Source organism: Mytilus galloprovincialis, chromosome 1, assembly GCF_965363235.1.
Source record: "Mytilus galloprovincialis chromosome 1, xbMytGall1.hap1.1, whole genome shotgun sequence".
Lineage (NCBI taxonomy): Eukaryota > Metazoa > Mollusca > Bivalvia > Mytilida > Mytilidae > Mytilus > Mytilus galloprovincialis.
Window position 1 is genome coordinate 20,884,858 of NC_134838.1, and position 15,994 is coordinate 20,900,851.

At 32.5% G+C, this 15,994-nt stretch overlaps 2 protein-coding genes across 4 annotated transcripts in view; one reads left to right on the top strand and one right to left on the bottom strand.

Annotated features, from left to right (window-relative positions):
* Positions 1 to 292: 292 nt before the first annotated feature.
* On the bottom strand, positions 293 to 7,917 carry LOC143068784 (NADH dehydrogenase [ubiquinone] 1 beta subcomplex subunit 11, mitochondrial-like). The gene is made up of 3 exons (XM_076243086.1): positions 7,669 to 7,917; positions 2,710 to 2,843; positions 293 to 488 (listed from the first exon to the last, which is right to left on the bottom strand). The coding sequence occupies exons 1-3, from the start codon at positions 7,891 to 7,893 to the stop codon at positions 338 to 340; spliced, it is 510 nt and encodes a 169-aa protein (XP_076099201.1). The 5' UTR covers positions 7,894 to 7,917; the 3' UTR covers positions 293 to 337.
* Positions 7,918 to 8,142: 225 nt separating this feature from the next.
* The window catches only part of LOC143068769 (ATR-interacting protein-like), a 29,823-nt gene continuing 21,971 nt past the window's right edge, over positions 8,143 to 15,994 (top strand). Inside the window, exons 1-2 of one of the 3 annotated variants that reach the window (XM_076243061.1) lie at positions 8,143 to 8,257; positions 10,671 to 11,207. In XM_076243061.1, coding sequence (XP_076099176.1) covers positions 10,748 to 11,207 — 460 coding nt within the window. In that variant the 5' untranslated portion in view covers positions 8,143 to 8,257; positions 10,671 to 10,747. Of the gene's footprint in view, positions 8,334 to 10,670; positions 11,208 to 15,994 lie in introns of all 3 variants that reach the window. The other 2 variants (XM_076243078.1, XM_076243069.1) reach the window with 2 other exon arrangements.

Consider the following 15,994-nt stretch of genomic DNA (forward strand, 5'->3'; position numbering starts at 1 on the left):
TATTTTTTACAAGAGTAGGTACAATTTAGGACCAAATTTACTATTAAAGTAACAGCTTTCTGAATCAATCTTATTATTATGCATTATATTCAATAAATATGCTTTCATACATTGTTTTATTTTCAGTGAATGTACGAATAATCCCAAAATATACTGTCTCAATGGTTTTTGAATTAAATAAATAATGTATACCGTGTACTTGTCATTTGTGAATCTTAACAAGCATCTTGAATGCTATTATATTAACAATATATGAATAAGGATTCAGACCATGAAGAAAACAAAAGCAGACTAAAATTCTCTCATTCATTAAATATCATATCACTGTACAAAGTATTTATATAATTATGTCTTGATCCCCGATTTCTTCCTCTGAAGGTAATACTACAGTGTCAGGGTTCACTAAATTGGGATCAACTAAAGGTAAACCCTCTCTTTCTCTCCGTTCTAGTTCTAAGAAAGCTTCTCTCCAAGCCCAATTTTTCAGTCTGAAATAAAGAATATTATACTGTTTTAAAAATACTCAATTGATTAATTATCACAGGAATCAGTATACACAGGTTGTATAATAATAAGATTAGTGTAATTAATTTTTAAAATTGCACCTATCTTAGTTTTTAACTACAATGCATGCAAAGTGATTGTAACTGAGGGAGGGTTAAGATTGAGAGGATTGGTCTGGCACAATCACATGTTAATATGACTATATAAAGTCCTACTTGATTATTGTTATGATATCTTAGTGTGCATTTTGTTGTTATTCTGGATTATGTGTGTTGAAAGAAGAGCTATAATAAGGTATCTTATTAGATTTGTTTACTCTTTTCTAGACTCTAGTTAAAGTAAAACCAATATAAACAGCAGAATTTTAATATAACAAGTACATGATACAGTAATGGGAAAACTAAAGTTATCCAATTACTTTAATGTACATGTATGTTACTCAACAATAATCTCATAATCAAGTGACTGGATACAGTGGAGATAATCTTATTGATTCAACTACATTTTGGTTTAGTTTTTTTGTACATTTCAAATGTAAACTTACAACAAACCTACTACATATAATACAAGAGGTTGTCACAACGACAGCAAACCGGATTTATTAATATTTATTTGTGTCCTGGCAATATCACAAGAACCATTACTGATGAATGGTGAAAGTGAAAATCGTCAATATCAAATTTGACCTCCATTTTGTCATCAGTATCAACATCTTAAAATTTGAAAAGCTTAGATTGAATGGTTCATGAGTAAATGCAACAACATGAATGGAAACGCCATTTCACAATCTTTCAAGAACCATAACTCCTGAACGGTAAAAGTCAAAATCGTCATTATTGAACTTGACCTCTAATTTGCCATCAGTAACAACATATAAAAATTTCAAAAGCTTTGGTTGAATGATTCATGAGAAAATGCACGGACACGACTGGAAACACCATTTTTCAATCTTTCAAGAACCATAACTCCTGAACGGTAAAAGTCAAAATCGTCATTTTTGAGCTTGACCTCTATTTTGTCATCAGTAACAACATAATAAAATTTGGGAAGCTTTGGTAAAACAGTTCATGCGTAAATGCACGGACACGACTGGAAACACCATTTTTCAATCTTTCAAGAACCATAACTCCTTAACGGTAAAAGTCAGAATCGTCATTATTGAACTTGACCTCCATTTTGTCATCAGTAACAACATATTAAAATTTGGGAAGCTTAGGTAGAACAGTTCATGCGTAAATGCATGGACATGACTGGAAACTCCATTTTTCAATCTTTCAAGAACCGTAACTCCTGAACAGTAAAAGTCAAAATCGTCATTTTTGAACTTGACCTCTATTTTGTCATCAGTAACAACATAATAAAATTTGGGAAGCTTTGGTAAAACAGTTCATGCGTAAATGCACGGACACGACTGGAAACACCATTTTTCAATCTTTCAAGAACCATAACTCCTGAACGGTAAAAGTCAGAATCGTTATTATTGAACTTGACCTCCATTTTGTCATCAGTAACAACATATTAAAATTTGGGAAGCTTAGGTAGAACAGTTCATGCGTAAATGCATGGACACGACTGGAAACTCCATTTTTCAATCTTTCAAGAACCGTAACTCCTGAACGGTAAAAGTCAAAATCGCCATTATTGAGGTTGACCTCCATTATGTCATCAGTAACAACATATTAAAATTTGGGAAGCTTAGGTAGAACAGTTCATGCGTAAATGCATAGACAAGACTGGAAACACCATTTTTCAATCTTTCAAGAACCGTAACTCCTGAACGGTAAAAGTCAAAATCGCCATTATTGAGCTTGACCTCCATTTTGTCATCAGTAACAACATATTAAAATTTGGGAAGCTTAGGTAGAACAGTTCATGCGTAAATGCACGGACACGACTGGAAACTCCATTTTTCAATCTTTCAAGAACCATAACTCCTGAACGGTAAAAGTCAAAATCGCCATTATTGAACTTGACCTTCATTTAGTTGTCAGTAACAACATATTTAAATTTTAAAAGCTTTGGTTGAACGGTTCATGAGTTAATGCACGGACAACATTTGATTGCCGTCCGCCCGCCCGCCGTACATCCCCAAATCAATAACCGACATTTTTGTCACAAAAATCCGGTTAAAAATTGATAATGGACCTTCCATGGCTGGCTGTACATTACAAATGTTAATTATCATCTTACGACAAACCTACTAACCTTACATCAGGGGTGTACATTACAAACGTCATAGCTGCAACAAACATACAACTGACTATAAGAAACATAACCATATTTTTCATGAATGTATCCATGTCTCTGTCTGTGAAATCAAATCCATATGAGACCCAATTCTGAAATTGAAAAAAAATACATTTTAGCATATTATTAGAATTTTAATGGCAAATAGTGCTAAAATTACAACCATCCTAAATAAAATTAATTGTAAATCTCAATTTGATAGCAATTGTTTATCAATAATGCTTTTCAAAATTTCTCTTCATTAATTACATGAATTATTGCTATATATATACACAGTGTTCTCCCCAGGCCGTTTTAGCGTCGCGGTACCGCGACGCTATATTTTTTCACCGTGATGCTATAATAATTCCCGCGACGCTATAATTATTTTGGAGATGCTATCTTTATACTTGTCCTCAATTTTGAACTTTCATCTATTATCGATTATGATCATAAAAATTATATCACCTTTAATTGTAATCCCTTAAAGTCGGACACTAAGGCAATTAAGACAATAAATAGCTAGGTGTTAATTACCCTCAGGGTGATAACTGTTTGGATGCGAATATCCCAAGCTGACACTTGTGGCATGACTAATACCACGTGTCTGCAATCACCAATTTCGACATGTACATTTTGAAATACTTCTTGTATCCAAAAAAGAGCTTAAAAATCCATTAAAAGCCATCAATAAAGGGCACTGCAATAACTCTTCAATAAAATCATTTGACAATTTTGATGAATTCATAATGGATTTCAGTTTTCTGAGCTTATTTTTGAAATCCATGTCACACAGAGTTTTTAACAAATTAATTTTGACAGGCTCATATATGTCATCTATTCAATAAATGCATGTACATGTACCTGCTTTGGATGTACTGTACAGAAAAGTGCTCACTGTTGTAGGTTTAATAGGAACTGGGTCAATGTGAAATATTATCAAATAGACTTTACAGGACTTGAAGGGATTATTTATAAGGTGACCAAATTAGGAAATCTCTTTGGAGACAGAACACAACCAGATGCTCCACAGGGCGCAGCTTTATACGACCGCAGAGGTTGAACCCTGAATGGTTGGGGCAAGTATAGACACAACATTCAAGCTGGATTCAGCTCTAAATTTGGATTGTGATTAAATAGTTGACATAGCATAGGTTTCTGACACAGAATGAATGTGGTCTAATGAACTTAAAATATGTTTTTTGCCTTTGAGCAATTCACTATGCTGTTGAATATTAATCCTCTCAAAAAAATGTTTGAAGAAATTTTCTTTTTATTTATGAAATCTGAAATGAGAAAAATTTAACCCCTCCCCCCCCTCCCCAATTTTTTCTTCACATCCCCCTTTCCCTTTTTCCAAAACTGATCTTAATTCGAATTTCTAATGGAGTTTGCAACAATAACTACTCATTTAAATACATCATAAAATATTAAAATGTAAAATAAAGTGCTTGTTATCACTGAATGGTAAAGATTGTTTTAATTTATCAGTTGGTAGTAAAAGTGAATATACATTGTATATTGTATAAAACAATGATTTAAGTTGATTCAACAACTATTCTGGACAAAGAAAGATAACTCCAATTGAAAATTTCTTGCTATTGCACAATATTGTGCAATTAGATATTTCTTGCTATTGCGCAATACTGTGCAATTGAAAATTTCTTGCTATTGCACAATACTTAATATAATAATTTTGGATCCTGATTTGAACCAACTTGAAAACTGGGCCCATAATCAATCGTACATGTTTAGATTCAGCATATCAAAAAAGCCCAAGAATTCAATTTTTGTTATAATCAAACTTAGTTTAATTTTGGACCCTTTGGACTTTAATGTAAACCAATTTGAAAACGGGACCAAAAATTATGAATCTACATACACAGTTAGATTTGGCATATCAAAAAACCCCAATTATTCAATTTTTGATGAAATCAAACAAAGTTTAATTTTGGACCCCGATTTGGACCAACTTGAAAACTGGGCCAATAACCAAAAATCTAAGTACATTTTTAGATTCAGCATATCAAAGAACCCCAAGGATTCAATTTTTGTTAAAATCAAACGAAGTTTAATTTTGGACCCTTTGGACCTTAATGTAGACCAATTTGAAAACGGGACCAATAATTAAGAATCTACATCACACAGTTAGATTCGGCATATTAAAGAACCCCAATTATTCAATTTTTGATGAAATCAAACAAAGTTCAATTTTGGACCCTTTGGGCCCCTAATTCCTAAACTGTTGGGACCTCAACTCCCAAAATCAATCCTGACCTTCCTTTTGTGGTAATAAACCTTGTGTTTAAATTTCATTGATTTCTATATACTTATACTAAAGTTATTGTGCGAAAACCAAGAATAATGCTTATTTGGGCCCCTTTTTGGTCCCTTATTCCTAAACTGTTGGAACCAAAACTCCCAAAATCAATCCCAACCTTCCTTTTGTGGTCATAAACCATGTGTCAAAATTTCATAGATTTCTATTTACTTAAAATAAAGTTATAGTGTGAAAACCAAGAAAATGCTTATTTGGGCCCTTTTTGGCCCCTAATTCCTAAAATATTGGGACCAAAACTCCCAAAATCAATCCAAACCTTCCTTTTATGGTCATAAACCTTGTGTTAAAAATTCATAGATTTCTATTCACTTTTACTTAAGTTAGAGTGCGAAAACTAAAAGTATTCGGACGACGCAGACGACGACGCCAACGTGATACCAATATACCATTTTCCATTTTTGCGGTCGTATAAAAAGGGATTGAAATAGAAAGGACTTTTAACTATAAAGATTTTAGGTCATTTCCTATAACCAACTTTAATTTTATATCGAGTCATGATCTGATGATCAGAAACACATGGCATGCTGTTTATCTCAAAATGAAATTGACTTGGGGCCTGAACCAACCTGATATCTCATTCACGACACCAATTTAGATAATCATTGTCTGCTAAATAGACTTACAATCGAAGTAAAATAGTTCGCTTCATTTACAAGTTTTATTTAAGAACAAACATATCTGAATTTTTTTTAATTGTGACTATGACCTTTGGCCTGGTAGATATATAACAACCTCCATTAGCTGGACTAGCAGAATATTAATTAAGGAGGGTAATAATTGGGGTACCTTCATGACGAATCGGGAAAAAAATCTTTCCATATGACGTTAACGGTTAATTTTTGATGCATGACGATAAAATGTATTTTCTTTTAGACGATAAAAAAATTGACTGATTTTGACGAATCACGTTAAATTTTTTCTCAAAATAAACGGTTAACAATAATTATTTCAGACCTCTGACAAATCAGGATAAGGATATTTTGACGAATCACGGTAAAATTTTAACCAATTTGACGCTAATGGTAGCCGAAAATGACTGTTTGACACCTAACGGTAAAGGGCATTACTACCCTCATTAAGCAATAGACGTATTTACACTTGTATGCAAATTTGTCCGCCATTACGTAAAATCACACAGGTTCCCGTAAACCTTGACATGATTCAAAACATCTGACGTCACAATTTAAAAGTGATTGTTGCTTGATGTCAACAGGTGATTCGGAGTAGATCTCCGGTCATTCAGAGGCAAAATACAGCTAAATACCACAAGAGTAAATACATTTATCAAAGCATACATGAGTTTCAGAGTTTGTAACTTTGAGGCAAAAATACTGCCCTTCTTCTACATCGCTTTATCAAGCGACAACAAGCGTCAACAAAAATTATTTTAGCGACAACAAGCGACATGAAGACTATTTAGCGACAAGAAAACATTTTTTTTTATTAGATATAAAGAAATTTGTATTTTATGTTTTTTTTAAATATACGAGCAGATATGTCTAATTAAAATGTTTTATTATATAGATAGACGAAGAAATGAAACATTTGTGAGAAAGAAAGAGATTGTGAAGTTTATATTAGTATATTGGTGGATGAAGAAATTTAACATTTGTGAAAAAGAAAGAGATTGAGCTTCTTTTTTTTTGGTGCAGAGGAAATGCACACGCTATAAAATTGAAACGAAAACAAAAAAAGGTCAACTTTCCTTTGAAGGATTTATTGAAACAAAAACATGAAATATTATTTCCTTTCTAACAGTATAATTCATTGTTCTTGATAGGAACAACATTAGATGTGGCTTCACCCTAAGATAATAACAGTACACACAATGTGGAACATCAAATGAGATTAACGAATCGCGTGTCCCCTGTTTTATTGCTACAATAACATCCAATTAACACCTTCAACTTTGTACACGCGTCAGACTACAATTACACGCGCCAGAATATACAATCATTGTAAATAGTGAACACCTGTTGAAAACTCAAGATTGTCATTAATTTCCTTTTATCTTCAATCAATATGCATAAACATGATAATTATCGTTTAATGAGGCAATAAACAAATAATGTTTGGTTTCAGTTCTTTGAATTTCACAATTAGTGTCAATATTTTCAGGACAATGATGCACAAGTAATTCATTTTGCGAGCTTAATACATATTGCACGAAAAGAGTTTTAAAAAACAAATTATAAGATAAATAATATGTTCTAAAACACAAGGAAAAGTAATATCATAATACAATAATTAAACGTAATACTGGCTGTTATTCATAATAGATGATAAAATATTATGTAAATAATGTTTCATTTTTTTATATCGATTTTAACTTTCTTGTCGCTAAAATTATTTTCTTTTGCATATTCTTTTAATATTTATTGCAATAATTAATTTTATTTAAAAAAAAATATGTTTTCTTGTCGCTAAATAGTTTCTTGTCGCTTGTTGTCGCTAAAATAATTCTTGTTGTCGCTTCTTGTCGCTAAAATTCTTGTTGTCGCTAATTAGTGAGACCGGGTACAATGTTGATTGAGTATTCTATTATCCTTGATACAATAAATGTTTCAAGTAGTAATAAGCTATTTTTTCATGTGAACCTTTGATTTCTCTGGGTCCCAATCTGCAAAATGTTCCTTCAGTCTCTTGAATTCTTCTGTTTCTTCAAGTGGGGTTGTCGAATCAGGTCTTACAGTTAAGCTCTCTTTGTTCTTCTTTGAAGTTGAAATGAAACAGCATGGCTGACCAAATTTAGTATGATTAAAGACCCTATTGACATAAATTTCTGTTGTTTTCCTTGCCACCAACCTCAGCAAGGTCGCCATTTTCACTAATTTTCACCAAATGTCGGAAAGGAAGGAACAAATTCCGTGTTTGATATTATTTTTAATTAAGTATTCAGTATGACTATTCAAAATAATGTTTTATATAAACGTTTTTCTTAGGGATTATAATTAATGGAAAATAGCAACCAATATTACAATTAGCCGTCAAATAACTGTATAATATTTACGGATATTCTGATATTATTCAAGGTGTTTCTGCTTTTAGTTTTCAGCAAAGACTGGTTTCCCGTCAATCGAAAAAAAAAACAGTAGAAGTCGGCGGCGGTAAATATTGAAATTGCTGGTTGATGTGTTTGATATTTACTTGATAAAATCTGTGAAACCTTTTAATTTACATAGCTGTGTGGGTTTATGGTCTAGTGGTTAAGACCGATGGCTACAGTGTTGAAGGTCCTAAGTTCGGGGAACAAGTCAAATCGGTACCTGGTGATATAGGCCCCCTAGTCCAAATAATTATGACGTCTGGCAAGGCCGTCATAATTATTTGGACTTATGACGTCTGGCAAGGCTATTTTAATGTTTTTTCTGGGACGCCTTAAATAACGTTGTAGGAAGGCGTCCCAGAAAAAATTTAAAATAGCCTTGCCAGACGTCATAATTATTTGGACTAGCCCCCTAGAAAAGTTCAAATCGGCACCAGCTTTAAATCGAACTGTTAAAGCAGCATCTGGTCAATTCGGCACCCATTTAAAAACAAATTAATTTGATAAAATAAACAGTGCGGTCCGTTGTATCCCTGCACCTAAGACTTTTGACCTCGATTTATTCAACTGATATTAAGATTACTCTGACGTCCACTGGCTGTTTTGCCAGACAAGTTGGGGCCATGGAACGTCAGAACTCGTTCCATTTCAAACGGATATTTGCCCATCCAAAATTGTTTGTATAGTGACAAATCCTTGTATTGTGCGAACAAATTCATAACTTAGTTTTATTTCATAAAATCTTCTGTATGTACAAATGTATGAGGGGGGATAGGAGGGGTCCTGATCCCGAAATCCTGGACCTAAAAAAACGAATTCCCGAGGTCCCGATATTTAAATAAAGTAAATCCCGATGTCCCGAAATCCGAAAAAAACGATTCCCGGATCCCGAAAGGGTCAATCCCGAAATCCCGAGCTTAAAAACACCCGATCCCGTAGTCCCGATAAAGGTCCTATCCCCCCTCATGTATGGTTTTGCCTTAAAGGTTTTGTGTAATTGGTGTTTAAAATGAGGTAAACCCCTGTTTTGAGCGTTCTACAAATGTCCGCTGATTTCGTGCATGCTTTCTAAAAATAGCAAATTTTGAATAAAGGAAAGATTTCATGCTACAAAATATTGTCGTGATTGTAGAATATAAACTAAAAAGACTTCCAAGGATGCAGAGCAAAATAAAAATTCAATCTGATAAAACTTGACATCAATGAAACAAATTTTATCACATTATGTATTTTTTTTTTAATAGAAATTGGCTAAATATTGTTGACTTGCAGTCTTAAATTTACTCTTGAACTTATCAACAATGTTTTAATCTTTTCTGTCCCATTGGAAGACTAAAAAAATAACAAGAACGTTTCTCTTTGTGTAACATTGCTGATATGACGAAATCAGGTAATGCACGACATCACCGGCCCCCGACACCGGGGACTACCACTGTATATAAATAGTTTTAAAAATGTATGAATGATCCTTCTACTTTTATTATTTAAAAAAACTTGGGTAAAGACCTAGTCCAAATAATTATGACATCTTGCAAGGCTATTTTTATTTTTTTCTGGGATACCCTCGTACGACTTCATAACGTGGAAGCCATTTTTAACGCCTGGACTTTGAGAGAGAATTTTGAGGGGGAACTTTTAGACCCAATTTTGACATGTAATCTTAATTGCCAGCTAATAAATTGTACAAATTTACAAGGTTTTGCCTTTTTTGTGCTTATTGATGGAAAATATTTCCAGAAAAATAAAAAAGAAATGATGATATAAGAAACGATTCCATTTGAGGTGTGCAAACATTCATTTTGTTTTCGTAATGGATTACCAGAATTTCCAAGAAAATATAAAATATTAAACTCGGTAAAATTTGATGGACCAGAATTTCCAGAACGTTTGATTAAAATTATCCAGAAATTCGGGTCTGTCAAATTTTACTAAGTTTTATATTTTATACTCTTCGGAAGTGACATATTTTGGTGATTTTTTTCTAATACATGTACTACATGCAAAAGGTCAACTTTTTTTAGTGTATATATGCATGGTATATGGAAATAATTTATGACATACATCATGTACATGTCAGTCTCGCAGATTTATTTAACCTTGACCTCATTTTCAAGGTTCATTGCTCAGTGTTTTTGTGTTTTGGTCTGTTTTTCTTTAACTTTAAGCAATAGTTCAACTATATTTGCTGTATGGAGGAACTGTAAGCCGTACATGTCAGCATGGCATGGTTCATTCGACCTTGATCTCATTTTCATGGTACATTGGTCAAGGTTTAGTTTTCTTGGTTAATTTTGTTTCTTAGAAACTATAAGCAATAGGTCAACTATATTTAGTGTATTAAATGATTGAGGTACATACATGTATTTCTTGTTTGGTTTATAGGACCTTGACCTCATTTTCTTGGATCATGTTAAGGTTATGTGATAGTTGTAGTAAATTTTATATTTAGGACTATCTGATTAGTAAAGAAGGCAAGTCATTCCAGTGTGTGCACTCTTGTTTAATGTATCTATTATCATGATTATGTACTGATGTATGTCATTATTTTTACAGATAAAAAGTTCTACAATGAAAATGGAAATAGGAAAAGCAGAGTTTGAAAATATAAAATGAAAATGTAACCCTATGTGATGGCAGCTAACTCTTTGTTTTCCTGCTTTAGAGGGAAAAAATTCTCATACACTCCTCAATTAAACCTACCAAGAAATCCTGTTAACTTGTTGAGAGTTAACAGTATGGACAAACCTCCAGCTCCCAAGAAAAGAAAGGTTGAAGAAGAAGATGAATTATGGGGTGATGATGATGATGACTTTGAACTCACTCAGAAAGACTTTGAAAACCTAGACACTGAAGTAATTGCCTCTCAGTCAGTATCAAATGGGAGCACATCTAGAAATAACTCAGCTGATCCAGGACCATCTGGGGCAGCACGACCTAAATTATCACTATCCAAATCTGGATCAGACAGGTCTTCCATGTCCTCAGGACATTATCAACATTCCTTTACAAAGCCTCATCCTGTCAACAGCTCTTCTTCTTCAGAATCTCTTAACCCAGCATCAACATCTACTAGTAGAAATAACAGTTCATGTAAGTCAATCTTGTTATAACTTTCATGTAAGAACATGTTAATGCTATTGTAATATTGACAAAGTCATATTAGACTTTTTATACGACCGCAAAATTTGAAAAATTTTTCGTCGTATATTGCTATCACGTTGGCGTCGTCGTCTGTGTCGTCGTCGTTGTCGTCGTCGTCGTCCGAATACTTTTAGTTTTCGCACTCTAACTTTAGTAAAAGTGAATGGAAATCTATGAAATTTTAACACAAGGTTTATGACCACAAAAGGAAGGTTGGTATTGATTTTGGGAGTTTTGGTCCCAACATTTTAGGAATTAGGGGCCAAAAAGGGCCCAAATAAGCATTTTCTTGGTTTTCGCACTATAACTTTAGTTTAAGTTAATAGAAATCTATGAAATTTTGACACAAGGTTTATGACCACAAAAGAACGGTTGGGATTGATTTTGGGAGTTTTGGTTTCAACAGTTTAGGAATTAGGGGCCAAAAAAGGGCCCAAATAAGCATTATTCTTGGTTTTCGCACAATAACTTTAGTTTAAGTAAATAGAAATCAATGAAATTTAAACACAATGTTAATGACTACAAAAGGAAGGTTGGTATTGATTTTGGGAGTTTAGGTCCCAACAGTTTAGGAATTAGGGGCCAAAAAGGGACCCAAATAAGCATTTTTCTTGGTTTTCGCACCATAACGTTAGTATAAGTAAATAGAAATCTATGAAATTTAAACACAAGGTTTATGACCATAAAAGGAAGGTTGGTATTGATTTTGGGAGTTTTGGTCCCAACAGAATAAGGGGCCCAAAGGGTCCAAAATTAAACTTTGTTTGATTTCATCAAAATTGAATAATTGGGGTTCTTTGATATGCCGAATCTAACTGTCATGACTGTGTATGTAGATTCTTAACTTTTGGTCCCGTTTTCAAATTGGTCTACATTAAGGTCCAAAGGGTCCAAAATTAAACTTAGTTTGATTTTGACAAAAAATGAATCAGTTAGGTTCTTTGATATGCTGAATCTAAAAATGTACTTAGATTCTTGATTATTGGCCCAGTTTTCAAGTTGGTCCAAATCGGGGTCCAAAATTAAACTTTGTTTGATTTCATCAAAAATTGAATAAATGGGGTTCGTTGATATACCAAATCTAACTGTGTATGTAGATTCTTCATTTTTGGTCCTGTTTTCAAATTGGTCTACACTAAAGTCCAAAGGGTCCAAAATTAAACTTAGTCTGATTTTAACAAAAATTTAAATCTTGGGGTTCTTTGATATGCTGAATCCAAAAATGTACTTAGATTTTTTATTATGGGCCCAGTTTTCAAGTTGGTCCAAATCAGGATCTAAAATTATAATATTAAGTATTGTGCAATAGCAAGTCTTTTCAATTGCACAGTATTGCGCAATGGCAAGAAATATCTAATTGCACAATATTGTGAAATAGCAAATTTTTTTTAATTAGAGTTATCTTTCTTTGTTCAGAATAGTAAGCAAGAAATATCTAATTGCAAAATATTGTGCAATAGCAAGATTTTTTTTTAATTGGAGTTATCTTTCTTTGTCCAGAATCAACTTAAATCTTTGTTATATACAATATACAATGTATATTCACTTTTTACTACCAACTGATAAATTAAAATAATCTTTACCATTCAGTGATAACAAGCAGTTTTTTTACATCTTAATATTTTATGATGTATTTAAATGAGTAGTTATTGTTGCAAACTCCATTAGAAATTTTAATTGAGATTAGTTTTGGAATAAGGGAAAGGGGGATGTGATTAAAAATATTGGGTTCAATTTTTATACGACCGCAAAAATTTTAATTTTTTGGTCGTATATTGCTATCACGTTGGCGTCGTCGTCTGCGTCGTCGTCGTCGTCGTCATCGTCGTCGTCCGAATACTTTTAGTTTTCGCACTCTAACTTTAGTAAAAGTGAATAGAAATCAATGAAATTTTAACACAAGGTTTATGACCACAAAAGGAAGGTTGGGATTGATTTTGGGAGTTTTGGTCCCAACATTTTAGGAATTAGGGGCCAAAAAGGGCCCAAATAAGCATTTTCTTGGTTTTCGCATTATAACTTTAGTTTAAGTGAATAGAAATCTATGAAATTTTGACACAAGGTTTATGACCACAAAAGGAAGGTTGGGATTGATTTTGGGAGTTTTGGTTCCAACAGTTTAGGAATTAAGGGCCAAAAAAGGGCCCAAATAAGCATTATTCTTGGTTTTCGCACAATAACTTTAGTATAAGTGAACAGAAATCAATGAAATTTTGACACAAGGTTTATGACCACAAAAGGAAGGTTGGGATTGATTTTGGGAGTTTTGGTTCCAACAGTTTAGGAATTAAGGGCCAAAAAAGGGGCCCAAATAAGCATTATTTTTGGTTTTTGCACCATAACTTTAGTATAAGTAAATAGAAATCTATGAAATTTAAACACAAGGTTTATGACCAGAAAAGAAAGGTTGGGTTTGATTTTGGGAGTTTTGGTCCTAACAGTTTAGGAATAAGGGGCCCAAAGGGTCCAAAATTGAACTTTGTGTGATTTCATCAAAAATTGAATAATTGGGGTTCTTTGATATGCCGAATCTTACTATGTATGTAGATTCTTAATTTTTGGTCCCGTTTTCAAATTGGTCTACATTAAGGTCCAAAGGGTCCAAAATTAAACTTAGTTTGATTTTAACAAAAATTGAATCCTTGGGGTTCTTTGATATGCTGAATTTAAAAATGTTCTTAGATTTTTGATTATTGGCCTAGTTTTCAAGTTGGTCCAAATGGGGGTCCAAAATTAAACTTTGTTTGATTTCATCAAAAATTGAATAAATGGGTTCTTTGATATGCCAAATCTAACTGTGTATGTAGATTCTTCATTTTTGGTCCAGTTTTCAAATTGGTCTACATTAAGGTCCAAAGGGTCCAAAATTAAACTAAGTTTGATTTTAACAAAAATTAAATTCTTGGGCTTATTTGATATGCTTTATCTAAATATGTACTTTGATTTTTGATTATGGGCCCAGTTTTCAAGTTGGTCCAAATCAGGATTCCATATCAAGTATTGTGCAATAGCAAGAAATTTTCAATTGCACAGTATTGCACAATAGCAAGAAATATCTAATTGCACAATATTGTGCAATAGCAATTAATTTTCAATTGGAGTTATCTTTCTTTGTATAGAATAGTAGTTGATAATATATGTTGGAAATTTGCCAGACATGACTATGATGTCATTTTCTATTTTTATTTGCCAATAACTTTATGTAAATAACTTCATTGGAAATTTGCCAATATAAAATGTTGCTGATGAAGCTTTTTTTCCTTATCTTATCTAAAATGTTTTTAGATAATGTATGTTGGACATTTGCCAGACATGACTATGATGTCATTTTCTATTTTTATTTGCCAATAACTTTATGTAAATAACTTCATTGGAAATTTGCCAATATAAAATGTTGCTGATTTTAACAAAAATTAAATTCTTGGGCTTATTTGATATGCTTTATCTAAATATGTACTTTGATTTTTGATTATGGGCCCAGTTTTCAAGTTGGTCCAAATCAGGATTCCATATCAAGTATTGTGCAATAGCAAGACATTTTCAATTGCACAGTATTGCACAATAGCAAGAAATATCTAATTGCACAATATTGTGCAATAGCAATTAATTTTCAATTGGAGTTATCTTTCTTTGTATAGAATAGTAGTTGATAATATATGTTGGAAATTTGCCAGACATGACTATGATGTCATTTTCTATTTTTATTTGCCAATAACTTTATGTAAATAACTTCATTGGAAATTTGCCAATATAAAATGTTGCTGATGAAGCTTTTTTTCCTTATCTTATCTAAAATGTTTTTAGATAATGTATGTTGGACATTTGCCAGACATGACTATGATGTCATTTTCTATTTTTATTTGCCAATAACTTTATGTAAATAACTTCATTGGAAATTTGCCAATATAAAATGTTGCTGATGAAGTTTTTTTTATTGTTTTATACAATAAACAATGTATATTCACTTTTACTACCAACCAATCTTTACCATTCAGTGATAACAAGCACTTTATTTTACATTTTAATATTTTATGATGTATTTAAAAGAGTAGTTATTGTTGCAAACTCCATTAGAAATTTGAATTGATATCAGTTTTGGAAAAAGGGAAACGGGGATGTGAAAAAAAAGGGGGGGGGTTAAATTTTTCTCATTTCAGATTTCATAAATAAAAAGAAAATTTCTTCAAACATTTTTTTGAGAGGATTAATATTCAACAGCATAGTGAATTGCTCAAAGGCAAAAAAAAACTTTTAAGTTCATTAGACCACATTCATTCTGTGTCAGAAACCTATGCTGTGTCAACTATTTAATTTTAGATTTAAAAAGTTTGAAGAAGAAATCTTTAATTGATTTGTAAAATCTTGACATTTGTTTTGTATAAAAAAAACCCATGTAATGTCAAAAATTTGATCACAATCAAAATTCAGAGCTGTATCACGCTTGAATGTTTTGTCCATACTTGCCCCAACTGTTCAGGGTTCGACCTCTGCGGTCGTATAAAGCTGCGCCCTGCGGAGCACCTGGTTGACCTTTCAAGTTAATGTTTTTTGCTTCTTAAAACTTTAAAAGAACAGTCTGCAATTAGTTAAATTTAATCCCTTGCTGTCTTTTTCTGTTTATCATGTTTGTAACTCCTTGCTTGTAAACAAAATGGTTTGGTTCTTAACTTCTATTCATGATGGTTATGATGGTTGACTGTCTGTACATGTTAAAGTATCATCAGTGTACTGTAAAT